Here is a 20,827-nt window from a genome sequence, read left to right as displayed (position 1 = left end):
TTGTGTGTGTGTGTGTGTGTGTGTGTGTAAAGAAGCACACCATGCATTCCTCTTATGAGGAACAAAAATCAGTTCCCATTGCTTCACATGCAATTACCAACCTTATGTCTTCTGAGGGAACCATGGGGAAGTTGTCATCGACTGGCTGCATACAGAGGGGACAATACATCTGACCGGGCACCAGCCACTGTCTGATGCAGGCTACACAGTAGATGTGCTCACATGGCAAGCAAAGTGGATCCTGAGGGTCTCCCATACACACTGGGCACAGTTTAAGACCAAACCTGGAGAAACATAAACAAAAGGTGAAGACACAGGGTGGGGGTGAAGTACAGTAGGAGAGCTTTTGCTTAAATACAAACAATATAAATCTGGATTTCTACCTGAAGATGCGTTCGACAGCTCCATCTTTGCAGGTTTTGAGCAAACCGATCACTGCCTCAAATGACCGCTGAGTTTTGAGGTCTGAATTTTTTTCCAGTATCTTGATAAATAAAGCAGATTCAACACATATCATTATGAGTGATGGAATTATTGTGGATACATTTTTGTGGTAATTCACTGAATACATGAATTTTTAGGTTAAGAAATCAGGCAAACCTGGCAAAGCCTTTTAGTATGCTCCAAAACTAAAGGTGTCAGCTTTTTCTCTATCTGCTCAATTCCCAACAACATGTGTTCCACAAAGAGCGAGAGAGTGAATATCCGATTCCATCCAGCCCTAAGAGCAAAGAAACACAAAAAATAACCATCCAACTCAATTCAGTAGTGTTTAAAGAGAACCTAAAAAACTCAGCACACATAACAGTCCAACTTGGACCAGTTTAATTAGGAATGATATTGGATTTTTTGCTAATATGTAACAACTCATTTGACCAACAACCAATACCAATATTGATTAATATTACTTTTTTCCCCACCAGTTTTAGTGATCAAGTCTCTTCTGTATCATTATTATATTATCCATACTCTTATTGTGATGGCCCACCAGCAGATGGACACATAAAATACAATGCTTTTCAGTATATATAAAATTTATTCATTGTGCAAAATAAGAAAAATCAGGTTGATAGTTTGTACATGTTTACTATATCAATAAAAAAAATATTGGTTTGTGGTATCAGCAGAAGTCAGTATGTTGGCCATTTCCAATATTTCATTTTAAAGCCAGTATCAGCTGATACTGGTGACATGCCTAATTTTAATATATTTTGTTTATTTAGTTTGACTCACTGCACTCTGCAGACGATTGCCTTGCTCCTCTCCCCATAACGTCTCACACTTTCCTCTGAGCAAATCAACTCTATGGGAACCTGTAGCTTTTTGACTTGTCTGAGCCAGGCTTGTCTTTGGACATCTGTATCCAGGAGTTGAGGCTCCAGGTACTCCACACATGCAAAAGCAGCATACACATCGAGCACCTTGGAGACAGGGGTAATATGATCAGTACATATCACAGGTAGCTTTAAAGGCAACATAAATATTACAACACATAATTTAATCTTAAAGTCAATATTATACATGTCAAGTTAACAAAAAAAACCTTGAGCTAAATGGAAAAATAAAATGTTGTTTAAATTTTTGAATGGTCTTTAAAGGCTCACCAGTTCAACTCCATCTCTGGTGTGATGATTCTGCAAGAGGTGCTGGGTAACCTGGGGCTCAATGCATATCATTCTGGAGAGGTTCTGCAGTCGGTTCTTGAACTCATGATAAGCCGCATGGACCCATGGAAGAGATGTCGCTGTATCTGTGGCATTAAGCTGCAATCGCAGCTCATTGACGCAACAGTTCAGAGCACCACACAGGAGCTGGTAGAGCAGATAATGTGTATTAGCATAAACATGCACAAACTATCACACAGATGTAACCTTATGATTGAAGTAGGATTTAGGTATAACAGGAAAACAACCTGCAGGTCTTCCTGACAAGTCACGTTCATTGTCATTGAGATGAAGTCCTGAAGGTAGCGTTGGAAAAACTCTATCTGCATCTCTCTGTCTGCTTTCTCGATGTATGGTCCCAGTGGTGTCCTCCAAAAGAACTTATCAAACTCTTGTTGAGTGTGGCCTAACAGACATATACATTTAGCTTTCACAACAATATCATGGTAATGACGTTTCAGAAGTGGAGGGTACCTGATAGCAGGCCAATACCTTCATGTTGAAGCGCATGAACCCAAAGTTCCTCCAGATAGTCCTTGATCCTCCAGCTGAAGGGCATGCTGCAGCTCATGTTCGTGTCTTGGGCAAGGTAGCTTTGTACAAGAATCGTTCTTGTCTCAGAGCTGTGAAAAGAAAAAATGTTAAAAATGCTAAAATATATGCAAAGTAAACAGTCTGTTGCATCTTATTATTTACAGGAATTTGGGTTCCTTTAAGTAAAATGCCACTTACTTGTGGTCCAGTGTTAGGCGTGGGATCTCCAGTAGCTTATCATTGCCAAAGATATCTAACCACAGCCTCTTGACATGATTACCACAGTTTTTATCTAGTAGGATGTCCAAGTTTTGGTCACGATCAATGACAGAAACCAGTTGTGCCAAGAGGGGTATAACCACAGCCTGAATGCGCTTCCATAAGGTGTGCCTGTTATGACCCCCAAAAAGTTAACAGTGCTGTTAAAAAAACATCATATATGCATACATAGAAATTTTGCATTCTGCAGCTACAGCAGTCACCTGAAGGTGCCTCCTTCTTGCAAGGCATCAATGTTTGAGGCCTCTTTAATGACCCAGTTGCTTTTGATGGCTGAGAAGGTGTTGCCATCGTTAGTCACTAGCAATGAATGAAGATGCCTCTTCACAGTTTGCAGAAATTCACCTGACGAGAGTAAGAGAAGATGGTGAGCACTGCACTGCTGTGACAAAAACAAAAACACTGGAAAAAGTTGTGAAAGTACCTTCTACTTCATCATTTTCACTGAGGAGTGTTAACAGGATTTCAACTCTCCTAGTACTGCGGAAACCACTTTCCACCTGGTCCCTCAGCATGCCCACTGCACTCTGTACACAGCTCCGCACCAGTGCTGTCGTGTCCACAATGTTATCCCAGTCCTATAGTGGGAAGCTACACTGGTTACAAACTGTCACAAGCAGCTCAGGCTGACATAAAATGTCAATGTTGTCAGAAGGCACTGTGTGGAGGACACTTTTTTCTAAAATTGGTGCACTTATATCCAATGTTATAGGTGTGGATATTTAATTTAAGGCAGAAAACCAGTACTGTAAATTTGTGGTTTCTCCACAGCAGCAATTTTTTAAAAATGTATGTTATCTGTACTCACATTTTCCTCTGACTCTTCCTCTTGCTCATTCTCGGTGTACATGTCATCCACCTCCATGGCTGTAGAAAACAATTTAATTTAAAGCCACAATCTTTTATGTAATTATCAATTGCTATCAATTATTTATAAGTTACCTTCAGGGCGACTCATCTTTGTTTCAAACATTTGACTGATTGTCATGTTTTGCAAAGCTCTGATGTCTGAAACAATGTCCTTTGACCGTCTGAGGTCATCAATGTGAACAGATTTCCATGGGCCTGTGAATATGAATGTGACTCAGATTATTCTTCAAGCAAATTGATAAAAATAATTTAAATTAAAATTTAAGAGGGTGTATTCTTACCTCCATGAAAGCCAACATAGGAAGTCCCTCCTTCTACCCTTGGCAGTCTGGTGATAAAGTAGACAAACACCCTGCCTCCCGTGCTCTCCTGAGTTAGTTTGTTGATTTCATTTATGGATGAATACCTAAAAACAAACAGCAAAACTAAATACAACAAAACCACACAGTGGTGCATTACCCAACAGAGAGGAACCTACTTTGCAGATGCAATGAGATTGGCACTATGAGAGGCTTCATCAAAATCACACTGAATGAGGAGGATCTTGTTGCAGGGTCCACTGTGACTTCTTTCACTCTCAGCAGTGAGGAAGTTCCTACAAGAAAACAGGGAATTAATCTTTAGACTGAAATTGTACCAAAAGATCATAGAAGTTGTCCTTGCTAATAATCATTCCCTGCTTTTCTACACATACAGTGTATCCTGGCAAACCTGTTGTAACAATGCAAACATCATATCTGAACAGATCTAAAATAATTACAATAAACTGTAAATCTGGTATTATTTCTCCCTGAAATGATTAATTTTCTTTCCTTGTCTCTTTTGTATTGTTTCTTTACAACTACACATACCAGTATTCACAAGAAATGTAAGTACTTTGTAGCTTTGTTTATTGCAGTTCACTGTGTGAAAATACCAAGATGTTTCAGGTTTATGGGCCATAACTGCTAAGTGTAAAATGATACATTCCTTAATATATTAACCAACCTGATCTTCTTCAGGAAGGAGTGTTCTGTGTCAAACTGCTGGAGCGAGAGAAGTTCAACGCTATGCAACATTTGCTGCAAAGGTTCCAGGTCAGATACTGTCAGAAGTCTGGAGAATGTTGACACCTGTGATTTAAAAATACAATTAAAGCCTTAACAATCAATACTTAGAGCTTCAGGATATATATGAAACCTGTATCATATGACAACATTAAGCGTACCTCTGTGAAGGAGGAGAAGCAATGGACTTCCTCCCTTGTGTGAGCAAGTATGAAGTCAGCCAAACAGCTGGTATTCTGCTCTTCAAAGTAGGCCCTGGCCAGATTTTCACTCTCCACTTTGGGAAGGCCTGTGCAGTCCAAGCGCACAACTGAGTCCGGTGTGGCGCATTTGAGCAGTATGAGTTTAGCCTCATCCAGTATTCTCCTCTCAGGATCTGAGATCTCCATACTGTCCTTTTGCTTCTCTGTTACTTGAAGTATCACAGAGGCACATGTGTCAGAGTGGTAGCCAATGAAGACATCTGGTGGTTGGTACTTGTAGACCTGAGCTGCTGCTGCGTGTTGATTGTTGAGAGACACAAAAAGTCTCAACCATTTCTCCAATTCATTCACAATCCTCTTCTGCTCAGATTTAAGGACAGTGTGGATGTCCAGATAGTGTTTCTCCAGCCTGTTGATGAGAGGTATTGGGAACTGTTTGTACACCACCTCTCTTTCCTCAATGACAATTAGTCTGAAGTCTTGGTGCACCCGGCATTTCACACGATGGGTTCCCAGTCCAAGGTCAACATATTTCTGTCCTCCCAAGCAGACATAGTATTGGTTGAGGGCATCATAAAGACTTTCATAGAGGTTCTGCAAGTTCAGGAGCACAACTGTTTGACCTGTCTCCATGCAGATCTTTACTCTGTTGATGTTGCGGCAGATTTGGGTATACTCTTGGTCTTTTGGGAAACTGGATCCAAAGATTATCTCTGGCTGACCACTTTCTGAAAAGAAGCTTTGCTGCAAGATCTGTAGGGCTGCGTAGTTTTTTGTTAGCACCAGCAGGTACCGACATTCTTCTTCTTGTCCAACTGCCTGAATGTTTTCTCTCACAAACTCAATGGTACTGATGTTCTCTAGGTTGGGTGCAATCTGCAGTCTTTTGGTAAAGACTGTAACTGCATCCACATCATCCCTGCCACTGAAATTTCTCAACACGGCCTTCGCGGTTTCTTCTGCAGTGGGCCTCTTTTGAGAAGCCTTTGCTACAGCAAAAATCATCTTAATCAAGCTGTAATAGTCACGAAGGCCAAAAAAGCCTTTGCCTTGTTTGCGGCAGATGTTCAAGTAGGCTCTTGCAAAGGGTTGGAAGAAATCCCTGACCTTCTCCAAAACCATTGCATCAGATTTGCATATGCCTTTAGCACTCTCAATGAGTTCCTTCTCATCAGGGTCACCACGGGAGACAAAAATGCCTCTGTTCATCTTTGCAGGGTCTAAAGCCCAGTTGGAGATGCCAATGAATCCAACCTTCTTGTGTGGTAGTGGCTCATCATCAATGCATCCCTCTTCTAGCAGTGGATGAAGGGTTTTCAGTGGCATCTTTGGAGAATCCTCAGCCAACCCAATCTCATCAAGAACCACAACTGAAATGTACTCATCCAGGTTCTTTCCTTCCTGGAAGCGCCCGCATTGCTTGAATGTGTTAATGATGCCTTCTGGTGTTGAGTGAGGGCTACACTGGAAGGACACCAAATGGACTTGTTTAAGCATTTTGTAGAGGTCTGAATGAGCCGCCTGGCCCTGCATCGCATCTGCCACCAGAGTTTTAGACAGAGATTTGGAACTTCCAGGTTTTCCAACTAAGAAGAGAGGGATTCTTAGCTCAATGCAGAGAACCATCATGAAGACATTCTCTTTAAGGGCACTGTTTCTTGCAATAGTAACCCCCATTGGCACACCACTGAGAAGTAAATCCTGCATGAGTGTGATTTCCTGCATCACCTTCACTGGGGTGTATGCTGGTGGTAGGCTTTTGCTGATTTTCTGTCTGTATTTATCCTTTTTTTCTAGGCAGGCATGGTAGCACACCCCTATGGCCATGACCAGAGACCAGAGCACAGGGTCTCTGACCTCACGCTGCCTGTAATGCCTTTCATTCTTCTCTGCATTTTGATTACTCTCAAATTTTTCAAGCTCTGCAAACAACATGACGTGGTTGTCGTAGAACCAAACAAAAGATTGCATGCAGCGTTCGACATCTCTCAGGCTGACAAAGCTGCATTCATCTTTTCTTGTCCGCATGTACTTCTGTGAAGCTGAAAGAACATCAGTGATCGACTTTACGTAACTTTGATTGATTTCTTTGTTTTCAACCACTCTTTGCACAATCTGATGGATGTATATTTTCTCTGTGTGATCGTTTAGTTGTCCAAAGTCCCACACGAGAGGGATCATGCTTGGTGGTAAGGCTTGAACTCTGTAGACCAACTGGCGGAGAGGGATAGACCCAAGCTTTTCATCTGTTTCTTCAGCTCGCACTCTGTAACCAAGGCCTGAAGATTCTAACCTCCCAATCATCTCATCCGTGTGCTTTCGGTAAGGGTTGCATGCTGCGATAATCTGCAAACCGCAGTTTGGTGTCAAACTTTCCCCTTTGACTGTCCTGTCACAGAGGATCTCTTTAATACTGCTGATGGCCTCAGTAGTGTTGGCCTCATCAAAGAAGAGAACGGAGTCAAATCCGTAGTCTAGCTTGTTAACATTAGCAATGTCCTCCGCTTCTCTGACTTTGGTGTAAATCATCTCCGAGGTTGTCCCTCCATGAACCTTGACCAGTTTCATGTTCTCAGTGGCCACTCCACTCCTACGCAACTCACACAGGAATTTGATGAGTCTCGTCTTACCACAACCTGTCTCCCCCATGATGATGACAGGGATGCCACACCTGAACCGCATATGGATTGCCAGCATCTTCAGTATGTTGTCAGTTGTGAGCTCATATGTTTCATCAGGGTCAAGAGGCCACTGGATGCCAAGGACATTGCAGATTCGCTCAATTTTCTCCCCTCTTGGAAGGTGATCAAAGTCCATGTTAAAAGGGACTCTCTGTAGCTTTAGGCCTTCATACAATGCCCTTGTCATGACATTCTTTTTTATCACCCTTCCAGAGATGGGCTCAATTGCATCAACAAAGTTCTGGTCATTGGGCTGAAGATGGAAACCAATGAAGGTCATGGACACATGGTCATCATTAAAGAAGATGTATGGGTGTGGTTCTGTTTCCCATCTCTTTCTGATCAGAAAAGGTGCTAGGTCTTCATCTCGAACATCTGTCAGGTCCATCTGTAGCTTGCCAGGACTCTGGTCAGAGATGCTGAGTGATGGAGTGGCAAAGTCCTTTGCCATCAGAATCATGAAGTCCACCACAAAGGTTTTGAATCCAGCCAGTGTGTCTCCAGTGAAAGTGGCATCACAAAAAACAGACGTCTCACAGTCTTTCAGTTGAAGATTAAGGAACCACGCAAAATTTCTCAGTTCTGCCCACGATGGGTCAACAATTCCACAGAACATGAGAAGCATCTGAAGACATTCCACATGTGATCCTTCAACACCCTTATATGTGAACACATCAAGATTAATGTGGTTATGAAAGCGTGTCAAATACTGGTATGGCCGCTGAAAGGCTTCGCTCCTGAACTCTCCATCATCCATCAGTGGGTCATCAGAGCTTACAATGGTAGGTTCTTCTTCCTTGCTCATCTCCAGCATTAGAACCTCTTTGGGTGGTCGGCAGAAAATATTTGGAAACACATCTGTGAATGTGCTGTTCACAGTTTGTGCCTACGCAGAAAACAGAGATATTAAACACATTATAGGGTAAGCAATGGTTTAAAATCAGATGACAAATGATTAGCATTATTGCCTAAAAAACTCTTACCTGTCGGGAAGCATTTCTGGCTGACATGACAGTCGGCTCTAATATCTCGATGACATACAACTGCTTGTCACTGCACTTCCATGTCTTTCCCTCAGAGTCCATCAAATAGCGCAGAATCAACAATTTGAAAAGAAACTCATGGAGACCTTTCTGCACCTATTAATAACACAAAACACAGTTCATTAACACCATACGTAACCTGTCGAAACATATCCCAATAATAAGGCTATATTGCACTAAGCTCAGCATTTGCTCGAGACTAATTATTACCGATGATGTGATGTCGAAGTGGAACAACATGAGTTCTTTCTTCTTGGGGGTGTTCAACAGAGATTGAAGGATGACATTCTCATCAACATTTGGTTCAATCAAGCGGATGCATTTCATCATTGTCGGCTTTTTGCTTGAGTGCTTCAGTTTGTCATACAGCCTCTTGATGTAGAGAGATTTACCTGCAAGTTTAAAAACAGGTAAGTATCATGGGTATTAATAGTCATACAAATGAAATATTTAGCATGATCAATTTGAAGTAGCTGAGTACTGTACATATATACTAACCAACACCAGCCCTTTTGGATGAGACGACACCAACGCACAGTCGGTCTTTGAATGCAGCTGCAGCACTGTCTTGATCTGCTGGGACAACGTAGTGTTTGTGAAGGTACCACTGGATCCTTGCCAATGGCTCCTGGGGGACCATGTGCAATCTGTACTGGCTGAAGGCTGAAGGAAGGTAGGCATGTTCTCTTTCTGAGCTGCAGATGATGACAAGTTTGTAGTCTTTCCTGCTCTGCATTTTCATTCGCTGAAAAAAGTTCTCAACTTTAGAGCTCACATCGTAAGTGAGCAGATCTCCAAAGAGTAGAGAGTATATCTTCTGCCCCCTGTAGCCTGTGCTAAGACAGCGTCTGAGGAATAGCTCCACCTGTTCATATGGTGTTGAGGGGTTGCACAGGAGAACCTCATCATAGGTGGGAAGTGTCTCATCTTCACTACTCATGTAAATGGAGATGCATGCTGTCAAGACCTCATCATGCGGACAGACAATGAGGTTTGGATTTCCTGTGAGCAGGCCTTGAGGTAGTTGCCTCTGTATGAAAGCCCCAGCGTTACCTTCAGAAATATCTTCTTCGCTCTCACTTTCTTTGTTGGCCAGTATTTCCAACAGTCTTCCAAGACTTTTTATATCAAGAATGTGTGGAAGACAATTCTTCATGTCTTTCATGTAGGCATTCCATATGAGATCAAATTTCTGGGAACCATTTGTTTGCTCTGTGAGACTCAGCAGAGGATCTAACTCACTGGTGAAGTCTTGGCCTCCCAGCTCAGTTCTTGGCACCATAACAAAAGTCTGGAACTCAATGTCTTCATTTTGCTCATGTGGTTTGGTGAGGATCTCATACTGGAGTTCGTGCCAGACCTGTCTCAAGTCTAAGGCCATGCAGTTTGGCTTGACAAAGGAAAGCATCATGAGAATTTGGTCTTCCACATTGTTCACATTTTGTTGAGTCAGCTTGCTGCAGAGGTAGACAATCTGTTCAGCTGTATAGTAGTTTAGATAGTAATGCTGGGACCTCTGTTTGTCCACAAAATTCATCCAATAGTCCAGGCATTTCTCCATTTTCCTACAAAATTCAGGAAGCTGCTCCTCTATGCTGCCCTCCACAATGACAACACTGAGAAGATTGCCAAGGTTGAAGTCCATCATAATACTGGGTTCCCCACTGCTTAAACAGCAGTTGATTTGTGCTTCCCAGTGTCTGAACAGAGGATTACCAGCAGTGTAGAGGGCAATGAAGGCCTCAGCTAGTCTTTGAACACTGGCAAAAACCTGAAAAATAAATAGTTAGATGCAACTGTAAATTCTTTTTTTAATAAGCAAGAGGCATGTGTATAGTATAGCTGTCATACATTGAGCTAATGAGAATGATACCATAGTCATTGCATTTTATGCAATAAGTTCACTCAAGTCATCAGTGTTGATGTTAATGGATATTATCAGCTCTGCAATACTTAGAATAAGAATAAAATACTTTCTTTCCATAAATTATTATTTCTTTTATTTAAGCATTTCATTTATTTAGTTGATCAATTTAGATATTCTTATTACTGTTATCTCTGTGAATGAGGTTAATGTTCAAAAATGTAATGTATCTTCAAGAAGAAAAGAATGAACAAAAAATAGTATGAGCATCATAATTATCATCAGTAAATATCAGTAAAAGCATTGGTAGTATTAGAAGTAGCAATTCAGCCTATATGCTAAAGAAAGTGATGTTAATTAAATAAAAGGGAAACATTTCAATATACCTCTGCAAAGTGATCAACTTCATTCTGGCCCTGATCCCCTTTCCCAGACATGAGCATGAGTTTGTTTTGCAGCTCCCGCAGGTCCTCGAGAGAATAGCAGCGCATCTGCCGGCCTTCATCATGCTCCTCTGGAATCTGCAGCTTCAGGGCAGTGTCAAGACTCAACTGGATTGAAAAACAGAAATACACTTTCATTGTAGAAATGTTGTTCTCAGATACAATCTCTTTGCTGTACTGACATAGGGATGCCCATCAACTTCTATGTTAATATTTACCTTTTTTACATTTTGTGCACTAATCAGGTAGATACCCTTGTTGTTGATGGCTGATGCTAAAGAGAGGGATGACAGCTCCACTGACCCATGACTGTCCTTCACAGTCTTCAGCCATTCCAAATGGCGTGCACTGTCCCGCTATGAAAAAGGATAATTCTTAAATGTGTTGTTAAATATTCATTTTCTATTTCATATGTTTAGGGTTAACCCAAGCACCCTAACTACACGACAGAAGTTTTCAGGTTTATACTTTTAGTAGTTGCTTCCTCTTACCAGTTTTTCTGGTAGTTTGCTGTCATTTTCTAAAGCTCTCCAGAGCTTCTTGAGCACCTCTTTGAAGACATGAAAGCCAGAGTCTGGTTTGAGCTCATATAGCAATGAGGAGTAGCCAAGGACAGCATCATGGAAGCAAGCCACACGATCCACGTCCATGTCATTCTCTCCCGCTGAGATGGAAGCCAGGTCAACAAATACCTTCAACTCATTGATATCTGAAAAAGAAAAACATTTTTTAAATTAATTTGTATGAATGAGCATTTAAAAAAATGCTGCTGTGACTACTGCAGATAATAAATATTAATACCTTCCAATGCATCTTTTACCCATTTTACAAAGTGTCCTCTGAGTCCCAGCTCATGAAGGCACAGTCTGCGTGGCTCAGTGATGTCCACCAGGACCATCTTTGCCTGCATCAAGTCATTGTCAATCCTATTGAGCTGCTCTTTTTGAAAGCCTGCATGATTCTGAGGTGAGAAAAGAGTCAAAAGTTCAAGACATTACAATAACTTAATGTGCATATAACGTAATATTTTTGGATGCAATATGCTTCATTTAAAACATGGCCACTTACTACTTCTGTGAGCGTCTCCAAAACCCTGAAGTCCCCTTGCAGGTGAAGCGTCTCTTTGACCATCATGATAATTTGAGCGGAATTGACAGCTAGATGAAGTTCGTGATACTGCTCAATCTGTTGAACCCTGCTGTGGATCCACTGAGTGTCAGTGGATTTATCGACTCTGCACATAATGTCCAGGTCCTGTATAAGCTTTTCATACTTGCCCTTATAATCCCTGAAGAGCTCATTTACTTCCTCGAGCCTTATGCTGCCATTCTTCAGACGAGTGTAGATGTCTTTGTAATCAGCAAAGCAAGGCTCAAAAATTTCATCATGTATCATTTCTGGTGTTGCCATAATGTCCACTACTTCATGTTGGTCAGGGTTGTCTTCTAACATTTCCTCAGCGGCCACGAGTTTGGCTTGTTTCTCCCAACACACTTTGAAAATATGACTGTCTCTGAAGGTGAACAGGACCTCTGCCATAGTTCTGGTTTCTTCACTCAGATTGAAGTAGGTAACAATACCAGCCACAGGAGAAGGCATTTGGTCAAATGGATGAACCTCCATGAAATGGTTCAGGGTCTTTATCTCAATGTCGACTTGTTGACTTGCTTCCATGTCAGCAACATCAACTGTCAAGGAAATAAAATGTGTTAAATTTGCAACTCTGTGATCTGACAGATTATCCACATAAACTGTTTATAAAGATGGATGACATGAAAGCTCCCCAAGAGTGAAACCAAAACATCTCAATCACCCCCTGGTGGCTGACAGTTTAGGTTATGAAGCTGACCCCTCCCTGTTAGTGAATGGGACATGGGTCAAACTATAAACTCTAAATGCAAGTCAAATAATTTTTTTCCGAAGATGCTTGACTACGGCTGCAACTGACGTCACCAGTGCAAGATGGCAGCATCTGTGATATTTTGGTTTCACCTATGCATAGCGAGGGTAAGTGGGGACATGATGTCTATCTTTAAATACAGTCTTTGATTTTCCACCATACCTGTCATATGTTCCTCAAGTATGTGGCTCATTGTTAAGAAGATGTCTACAAGCTCCTTCTCATGGTACACAGCTCTCACTTCATCCTGTCTGCAATGTAACAGCCTCCTCATTTTGGCAATATCCTTGTATTGTTCATTTTCAGAGAGGCAATCTGTTTGGATGAAATCACACACACAGATATCTCAGTATTTCTATAAGGCCATTGTATTCCATTGCACAAAACAGGCAGGTTCTGAGGTTATTCATTATCAAATTTTGAACAATTTTTTCTCGTGAAATCTTCTGTGACAAGCAGATTGTTATTACCGATCTTCAGCAGGTCTAGGAAGGTGTTCCTCTTTTCCAAAATGATGTTGAGCAGACTGATCTTAATGTCTCCATGGACCAGTTGATTGGTGATGGCTGTTAGTGAGGATATGGCTATAGCAATTCTGTCCCTGGCATCTTGAGAGAGCTTTTCAATCAGCTTTTCGTCTGCGCCTGCAATGACAGAAATGACAAGTCAGAATTTTTATCTAGAACCACATCAATGAATACAGTGCTTCTGCTATTAAATCATAAACCGAGGCCTGGTTTTCTACCTCCCTAACCTACAGAATTTTTCTCTTTGATGTGTGCATGTTTCAATGGTTTATTTATTCCCAATGAGATACCATGTAGTTGGAAAATGTCTTTGGCGGCAGTCCAGGAGAGAAGGTGCTGAAGGACCAGTTCTTCATCTTCCTGATAATTTCCTTGAAGATCCTTTGGCCAAGATTTCTGAATAATGGCTGAAATGAGTTTCCCAAATTTCCAGTTAATCTTGAACCTCTCAAAAAGCCTTCCTTCAGACTTGTTCTGCAATAAGGTAAAACAGCCTTAAACATTAGTGCAAACTATTTGAATAGATTCAGTGATTCATGCATTTCTTTTTATTTCTACACGAAAAAACTTTTTGTGCATGTGCTTCTAGATTATTTAAGTCATGATTCAGTCATTTTTGTCAATAGATTTAACTTTTAATATTGTTCTTAAATATCTTAACTATGGGAAGGACCATGGTAAACTATGTCATTGATATGTGTAAATGTATAAATCGTAGAGTTCAATGTTGAATGAGAAGTCTTCATACCTGGCACAAAGATGTAACAGCCTCAAGAGCACATCTCTCAATACTAGCAGCAACATGTGGATGAGATTCACTGAGTTCCTCGATCTTTGTGCAGTAGAATTCAATTTGATCCAAAGCAGACTCCTGAAGCCAGAGAGAAACATAAGATATATGTTATATTTTATAGTTTTATACAAAAGAAAATCCAAGCACTAGCAAAAGATGCATTATACACCTGTTTGTATTTGCCCTCAAAATCCATTGTGAATGTCTGTTTCCATTCTTTTGTGCACTCTTCATTTTTGAATTGTACGGAGATGATGTTGTTCCAAATCTGTAAAACACAACCAGAAAATTAATCAGTCCAGCCTTTTCTACTAATGATGTGAGCATCCACATGTACACTTTGTGTTTTACTTCTAAATACAACAAAGCTGCTCACTTCAATCTCCTCTTTGGTCGTCTGGTCTTCTCGTAATAGGGATGTCCAGCCCTTTTTGAGCAGACCCTGTCTGAAGACGAAACTGATCCAGTTTCTCATGATGACCATCGCCTGAGAGATTGCCAAGTCCTTTGCACATCGCTGCTCTATTTCTCCTTCTTGAGACTCCTGAAAGAGAATTATCAGTACAGCATTTGAGAAATGCAAGACTTAACACAGTGTGAAATACTAAAAGCTTGCCTCATGATATTCACTTCACATACCTGCTGCTTGTTGCAGTGAACAAAGTCTGACACTGATGCAACCAGATTCATGCATGCTACAGGAATATCAGGGAAGTTCTGTGTATATGATGCCGGTTTGACTCCTTTGCAGAGCTTCTCTAACAGTCTCACTGCTGTTGTAAGGCACTCTCTCCTATAAGCCTCGGTAAAATGACTACAATAAAACAAAAAAGAATGAAATTGTGCATATCAATAACTCACCACGAGTTACCTTGAGTTCTTGAAGTAAACTTCATTTTTCTCTCATGCTTCTACTTTAAGCAAAGAAACCAGAAAGGGCAAACATTCTGCAAGAATTGTAGTTTGTGGGGGCATGTTTAACAACAGCAAAACTATATCAAAATCCCATTTACAAACTCTCATACAACTCTTGCAGTATAATTAAGTCTCACTTATGCAGTCCAATGCTTAGTTCTTCCCAGACATGCACATTTTTACTAAGACGTTTCAAATTAAAACACTTCCACCTATGAGTAGGACACCCTTGGAACACCTGAGCACATGCACTCATATGAGCCGCGCTTTAGCAAAGTCCATGCACATGTGCATGCCCATGCACATTACTCAGCTGTGCATGAGATTGTTTATACTGACATTTTCAATCCTAATGTTTTAGCAGAAATGAATGTTTTTGTAACAAACTGAGCACACAAGATAAATGAAATATGGATTATACATGAGTTCAGTGAGAGTCTGCAGCGGATGTTTTGATGTAGTTTTGCTGTTGTTAAACACGGTCTCCGTTGACTTCAAATCATAACAAAAGATTGCAATTTTTAACTTTCGTTTCGCTGTGGAGGCTTGAGAGACAACGATTTCTTCACAAATTCAATGTAACGTGGGGTGAGTAATTGGTATACAAAAAACAGTTTGCAAGTTGGTTTTTTTTTTAAGCATCAAATATGGTAAACATGCCTCTCTTCATGATGAAATTTCTTGATCTGCACAGCAAAACAGCAATATGCGATTATGAAAAGAACAAATCAGGTCTTAACGTGAATTCAACGTAAAATAAGAATTCAACAAAAAAAAAGAAATTATGTATCTTTGACTTCATGCCTTTTGCGATTCAACTGAAAATCTTAATTAATTTGAGTTAATTACCTGTAATTTTCTTCAATGAGGTGGACTTGGATATGTGAGAGAATGGCTGACACTGTCTGTAAAGTGCAAATCCAAGAGCATTAATTAGTTTAATGTTCTGTAATATATCCCTGAAATTTGTAATTTGCAACTAGTGTTTCCACTTCACCTGGAAGTTGCTGTAAGAAATATCTTGAGGGCCCTTATTAGTGAAAATATGAAGTATGTCCAAAAGCTCAATGTTAATGTTGGTAAAACACTCCATCAGGCCCTCAAATGGCATTAAAAATAAGCAGGATCGCACCAGAAGTGCATCCACTTCCATCAAATGAGTGTGGTTTTTCATCAAATTCACCAGTGCCCTGAAACAGAAGACTATGTTAACATTTGCAAAGTAATATCACTGCAGCATAAGTACACTGAATGATGATCGCACAAGCTGCACTTAAGCAACTCTTACTTCCTCTCTTGACTGTCCATGTATGCTGGTGCGGTACCAATATCAAGGCCTTGCAAACCAGCCCAGGCTACACCAGACTTCAAGTTTCCACGAGCTGGCATTTCAAAAGGCTTTGTGGTGCCTTTGAGGAGGTGTAGAAGTGGTAGTACCAGAATCCATCGCTGCATTCTTTCCATTTTCACAGCACGTATCAGATACACCAACATTTCTGGCAGACTATAACAAAAAAAAATGTTTATGAGCACCTGAACAGCAGAGGAACCTTGTTATTCTGTCTATTATGTTACGACTGTCTTTTGTAATATGATAGATATACAGTAAGAGTGTGTGTGTGTGTGTCTATATACACATACATACATACATATATATACTACAGGATTACTGAAATGATTAGGTACCTACTTTTTCAGATTAGAGACAGTCTGGGAAAACTCTGTCCAGTACTGGAGGAAGTGGTCTTGATCTAGTTTGGGTAAACAGAGTGCATCACAGAGCCGGCAGAGCTCAGCATTACTCAGTTTAAACTCATGCTGTCTCCATACACAGAGCATGATCACAGCAGCTTTCAAGGGATCCTTGGTGTAGAGCATCTTCCCTTCTCCATCCTTCACCAACTGTGGAATAAGTTTTGTCAGCATGAATTCCTTCAGCATCCTCATCACCTGAGACATTATACCACATACACAGAGAGTAAGTTGGGCAGGCCATACCTGGTTGCATCTAAACTTTGTACACAAAGATTATGAACTTACATCTTCTTCCCCATAGTTTAAGGAGAACCACTTCTTTTGTTTTTCCTCATACACAAAAGGGTCACCATAAACCTGACAGAACTGGTTCAGCTGGATCAAAAAACTTTTCAAATTGGTATAACTCCAGCTCCTGAGAAGATCAAATATGGAATCCAGCATCACATTCCCTGCAATCTCTCTGCCCTGAATCAGATTGTTTCTTTGTTCAGGCCAGATCTTGTCTTTGATGGTGTCTTTCCAGCGTTTGAGCATGTTCTTCGATGGTGGCGCACAGATGATGTCATCATATTGATGCCAGTCCCCTTTACAAAAAAGATACAACAAAAGTTGAATGACACAAATATATCATATTATAATGATCAGATGCTTTTTGCAAATATACAGCTGGACCAAGCAAAGGTAACATTTACCATCATCAGTGACGAGGCGTGGTTTAACAAATAAACATCTATTAGTAGTTTGATGTGTGGAATCCAGTTTGTATATGTACTCATACTCATATGTGTTCTTTTTAAAGACAACATATTTGTATGGTATAGACACAGACTCGGCTTGTGACCTGACTGTTGGCAGATTGCCCTCGACCAGAAAACCATGTTCTCCAAGATCCCTGAAATGAAAAGGCACAGAAAGTCAAATGTACGTGGTATTTAGTCAGTCAAATTGGACATTAAAGGTCCACTGTGTTGCATTTAGGGGTGAATATAAAGGCAGATCTGGAATATAATAGAGTAAGTATGTTTTCTTTAGTGTATAACCACCAAGTTAAGTTAGTTGGGTGTTTTTAGTGCATCAAAAATGAGTAATACATAAATTAACATCAAAGCGTTTCACCGATAATAGGTTTAAAACTATATTTGACTCCTTCTTGCTAATTATGTTTGTGCCTTTGTCATGTTGTAGATTATATATTTTAACATAAATCTTTATTCAGTGTATTTACTGGTTTAAATCACCAGGTCTCTTTGTTTTGGAAAGCAAGAAACCTCTGCGGATAATTTAGTTCCTGGTAAAAATCCTCCTGATTTCTGAATCAGAAATCAGTTAAGGTCACATTAGCTGGTGTAAGGCCAGTCGCCTATCCAAAACAAACCAAACAGCATTGGAAAAACACTGGTTTGTAATGTAAAACTGCTTTTTTGCGGTTCATACCTGGTTTACTAACGGGGTCCGTTTGTTTTTGAGAGGAAGAGACCTCTGCAGATAATTCTTCTCCCGTTAAAAACCTCCTGAACAATGAACACTGAAGGAAATCTCATCGGAAGAAGTTTTAGCTGGTTGTAATTCGCAATCTTCACTGCTAGATGCCATTAAACCCCTCTAAATCTCAACCAATTTTCTTTTAAGAACTCCCCAGTTCATCCATGAACCTATCAAAAGCCAGTCATTCCTCTTTCTGCCACTAGCTGAACCCTGAGTTGGGGATTACAGCTGCAGATAGAGCCAGTTTGTCAACAAGAAAGTGGCATAATATGGCTATGACATTTGTATGTATGTATGTGTGTGTGTGACTATTGTGTGGGAAAAAGTGTATGTTTAAAAGTATAACAAAGAAAGAAAGAAAGAAAACTAAAAAGTTCTCTGTTCCCCCAAATGAATGTTGGGAGAATTATTTGATATGCCCATAAAGTTACCACAATCTAAGCTTAGCTGGCAATTTTTTCAAGAATATGTACCTTGTCACAGACAGCTCAACTGTATCTTCATCCCAGTTCCCAATTCGGCGGCCAGCCCTGATGAAGATACGATCTTCCTCTGGATCAAATTTGAAATCCTTTGAGAGAACTGCATGGAAGTAAATTGTGAGTCTGTCACATGCAGCGATGGTGTTGTTCCTGGTCACCCTAAAAAGCAAAAACAAAGAAACAGAGAAAGCAAATATAACATACATATAAAGCTGGCAGCAGTAATCAAAAGCAAATGTTTACAACCATCTGAGAAAGCTTAATCACCTTTTGGGTGGAGGGCAAACTGGGCTGCTGGATTCTGTGCCGTCCTTACTGTCGTCTTTACTTGCTGTTGAGTCCTGCTCGCTTCCAGACTGCTGAACCTCCAGGTCCTCTGCTGTCTCCTCAGGGTCCACACTGGAGCCTGTGCTGTCAGTCTGCACAAGTAGCATTAAACATGTTAAATATATACCTTAAACTAAACTTAAACTTAAAATGAACTCGTGAAATTTCTCCACGAAAAGAATAGAATTCATTCATTTAAATGCCTTTGCGCACTCAGTGTGTTTTTTCAGATTTTTTTTAATTGTCAGCTGGAAAAAAAAAGTTTCGCACTGAAACCTTGAACACCAACTCTGATGCATTTTATTGTACTATTTGCGAAAATTTGCAATACGAGACAAATTGGGAGGACACATTGCCTCCCTTGCCTCTCTTCACTGGCTGTCTCCAGTTTCTCCCTCGGTCTTCCAAAGGGGCTGACCTGTCCTCCCTCTCTGTCTCTAAACTGTCTCTCTATCTGTGTGCGGTCTTAATCCTCCTCTTCATCATCATCATCCACCTGAATATCTGACCCGCTGAAAGGATGCTATCTCCAGTTATGAAATGATACTATGTGACCCTTTCTTTTGTCTTGTTGCAGACGTGCCGCCTGCCACATTTTCTTCATTGCTTTTTGGTGAAACAACTATCTCTAACCTGTTCTGAAAATTTTGATGACTCACAAAAGTTTCGGAGTCAGTTTGCAAACGTGACTGACACATGAGGCTGCATTTATTTTTAGACGTGCAACAATTTTGGATGAAAACAAACAGACTTTGTGCAAAGGCCTTTAGTCTGCATTACCTTTGGTGATTTTTGAGGGCCAAAAACCATCTTCTGATCAGCTGCCACAGTCTGCTTTTGTTTCTGCTCCTGCTGGCCCTTTCCCTTCTGTTTGTTTTGTTCTTTCTGTTTAGCATTCGTCTTCATGTTGGCATTCTGGTCCATTTGAGGTTTTTTGGCCGCATCTTTCTTATTGCTTTCTTCTGCTGTTTTCTCCTGATTCCCACTGGAGCCCACAGAGTCAGCCTGCACAAGTAGCATCACACATCAATTTTAAATATAATTTTAAACATCTTCAACTCATGAAAATGAGCGTGTGAATTTTCTCCGCTAGTAGAATTAAATGCAGGCTTCTGTCAAACTTTTCAAACATTTTAGTGACTATTACCTTTGGTGATTTCTGATCAGCTGCTGCAGTCTGCTTCTGTGCCTGTTCCTGTTGGCCCTTTCCCCTCTGTTTGTTTTGTCCTTTCTGTTTAGCGTTTGTCTCCACGCTGGCATTCTGGTCCAGTTCAGGTTGTTTAGCCGTGTCTTTTTTGTTGCGTTTATCTACTGTCCCCTCCTGTTCCACACTGGAGCCTGCACTGTCAGCCTGCACACGTGGCATGAAACGTTCATATTAAATACACACCTAAAACTCATAACAATTAAATCATTTACCTTATTCTAAAAACAATAAAATACAAGCTTGTGTCAAAAGCGATTTCTTTAATACATTTTAGTCAGCATTACCTTTGCTGGCTTTTGTGTGCCAAAAACCATCTTTTGTTCAGCCGCTGCAGTCAGCTTCTGTTTCTGCTCCTGCTGGCTTTTTCCCTTCTGGTTGGTTTGTTCTGTCTGTGTTGCATTTGTCTCCATGCCGGCATTCTGGTCCAGTGCAGGTTGTTTGGCCGTGTCTTTTTTGTTGCTTTCTTCAGCTGTCCTCTCCTGATCCCCACTGTCGGCCTGCACAAGAGGCATTAAACATGCATGTTCAATATACACTTCAAAGTGGCAATCTCTAAGATTTCAGTCCTGGTTGATTTGGCGACACCTGTAGTTACTGGTGATGACAGCAAATGTAAGAAACTGTAATCAGATTTTATGCTCCGAGCAGCATAATTCTGTAGCCGGCAGGGCACACTTGGCTAAAGTTACTTTGCTAAGTTGGCTGTTCATTATTCCCCGCATTATTTTTGAAACTGACCTGCTGCAAATAAAATGCTGAAAATGACTGCGGTAGTAGTGGTAATGCTTATCTCACTGACAAACGCA

General features: G+C 40.6%; 1 protein-coding gene across 2 annotated transcripts in view; it reads right to left on the bottom strand.

Moving 5' to 3' along the window:
• The window catches only part of LOC121956176 (E3 ubiquitin-protein ligase rnf213-alpha), a 38,105-nt gene that overhangs the window by 10,609 nt on the left and 6,669 nt on the right, over positions 1–20,827 (bottom strand). Inside the window, exons 5-46 of one of the 2 annotated variants that reach the window (XM_088090991.1) lie at positions 20,306–20,518; positions 19,962–20,165; positions 19,595–19,819; positions 18,755–18,906; positions 18,479–18,646; positions 17,213–17,412; positions 16,803–17,104; positions 16,453–16,712; positions 16,051–16,266; positions 15,760–15,952; positions 15,612–15,667; positions 14,487–14,661; positions 14,224–14,391; positions 14,017–14,115; positions 13,803–13,925; positions 13,345–13,528; positions 12,998–13,171; positions 12,690–12,842; positions 11,696–12,315; positions 11,429–11,588; positions 11,119–11,336; positions 10,846–10,983; positions 10,571–10,735; positions 8,819–10,091; positions 8,531–8,712; positions 8,261–8,416; positions 4,555–8,163; positions 4,335–4,459; positions 3,826–3,942; positions 3,629–3,753; positions 3,420–3,542; positions 3,286–3,344; positions 2,902–3,055; positions 2,681–2,822; positions 2,397–2,588; positions 2,157–2,287; positions 1,913–2,070; positions 1,605–1,811; positions 1,234–1,421; positions 601–721; positions 384–484; positions 102–284 (exon numbers count right to left, since the gene is read on the bottom strand). In XM_088090991.1, the coding sequence (XP_087947117.1) occupies positions 102–284; positions 384–484; positions 601–721; positions 1,234–1,421; positions 1,605–1,811; positions 1,913–2,070; positions 2,157–2,287; positions 2,397–2,588; positions 2,681–2,822; positions 2,902–3,055; positions 3,286–3,344; positions 3,420–3,542; positions 3,629–3,753; positions 3,826–3,942; positions 4,335–4,459; positions 4,555–8,163; positions 8,261–8,416; positions 8,531–8,712; positions 8,819–10,091; positions 10,571–10,735; positions 10,846–10,983; positions 11,119–11,336; positions 11,429–11,588; positions 11,696–12,315; positions 12,690–12,842; positions 12,998–13,171; positions 13,345–13,528; positions 13,803–13,925; positions 14,017–14,115; positions 14,224–14,391; positions 14,487–14,661; positions 15,612–15,667; positions 15,760–15,952; positions 16,051–16,266; positions 16,453–16,712; positions 16,803–17,104; positions 17,213–17,412; positions 18,479–18,646; positions 18,755–18,906; positions 19,595–19,819; positions 19,962–20,165; positions 20,306–20,518 (11,912 nt within the window). Of the gene's footprint in view, positions 1–101; positions 285–383; positions 485–600; positions 722–1,233; positions 1,422–1,604; positions 1,812–1,912; positions 2,071–2,156; positions 2,288–2,396; positions 2,589–2,680; positions 2,823–2,901; positions 3,056–3,285; positions 3,345–3,419; positions 3,543–3,628; positions 3,754–3,825; positions 3,943–4,334; positions 4,460–4,554; positions 8,164–8,260; positions 8,417–8,530; positions 8,713–8,818; positions 10,092–10,570; positions 10,736–10,845; positions 10,984–11,118; positions 11,337–11,428; positions 11,589–11,695; positions 12,316–12,689; positions 12,843–12,997; positions 13,172–13,344; positions 13,529–13,802; positions 13,926–14,016; positions 14,116–14,223; positions 14,392–14,486; positions 14,673–15,611; positions 15,668–15,759; positions 15,953–16,050; positions 16,267–16,452; positions 16,713–16,802; positions 17,105–17,212; positions 17,413–18,478; positions 18,647–18,754; positions 18,907–19,594; positions 19,820–19,961; positions 20,166–20,305; positions 20,519–20,827 lie in introns of those variants that run through there. The other variant, XM_088090990.1, reaches the window with a different exon arrangement.

Source organism: Plectropomus leopardus, chromosome 18 (genome assembly GCF_026936395.1).
Source record: "Plectropomus leopardus strain MGB_pleo_1.0 chromosome 18, ASM2693639v1, whole genome shotgun sequence".
Classification (NCBI taxonomy): Eukaryota; Metazoa; Chordata; class Actinopteri; order Perciformes; family Serranidae; genus Plectropomus; species Plectropomus leopardus.
Note: the sequence above shows the minus strand (reverse complement) of the source record. Positions and strands in the feature narration are given on the sequence as shown.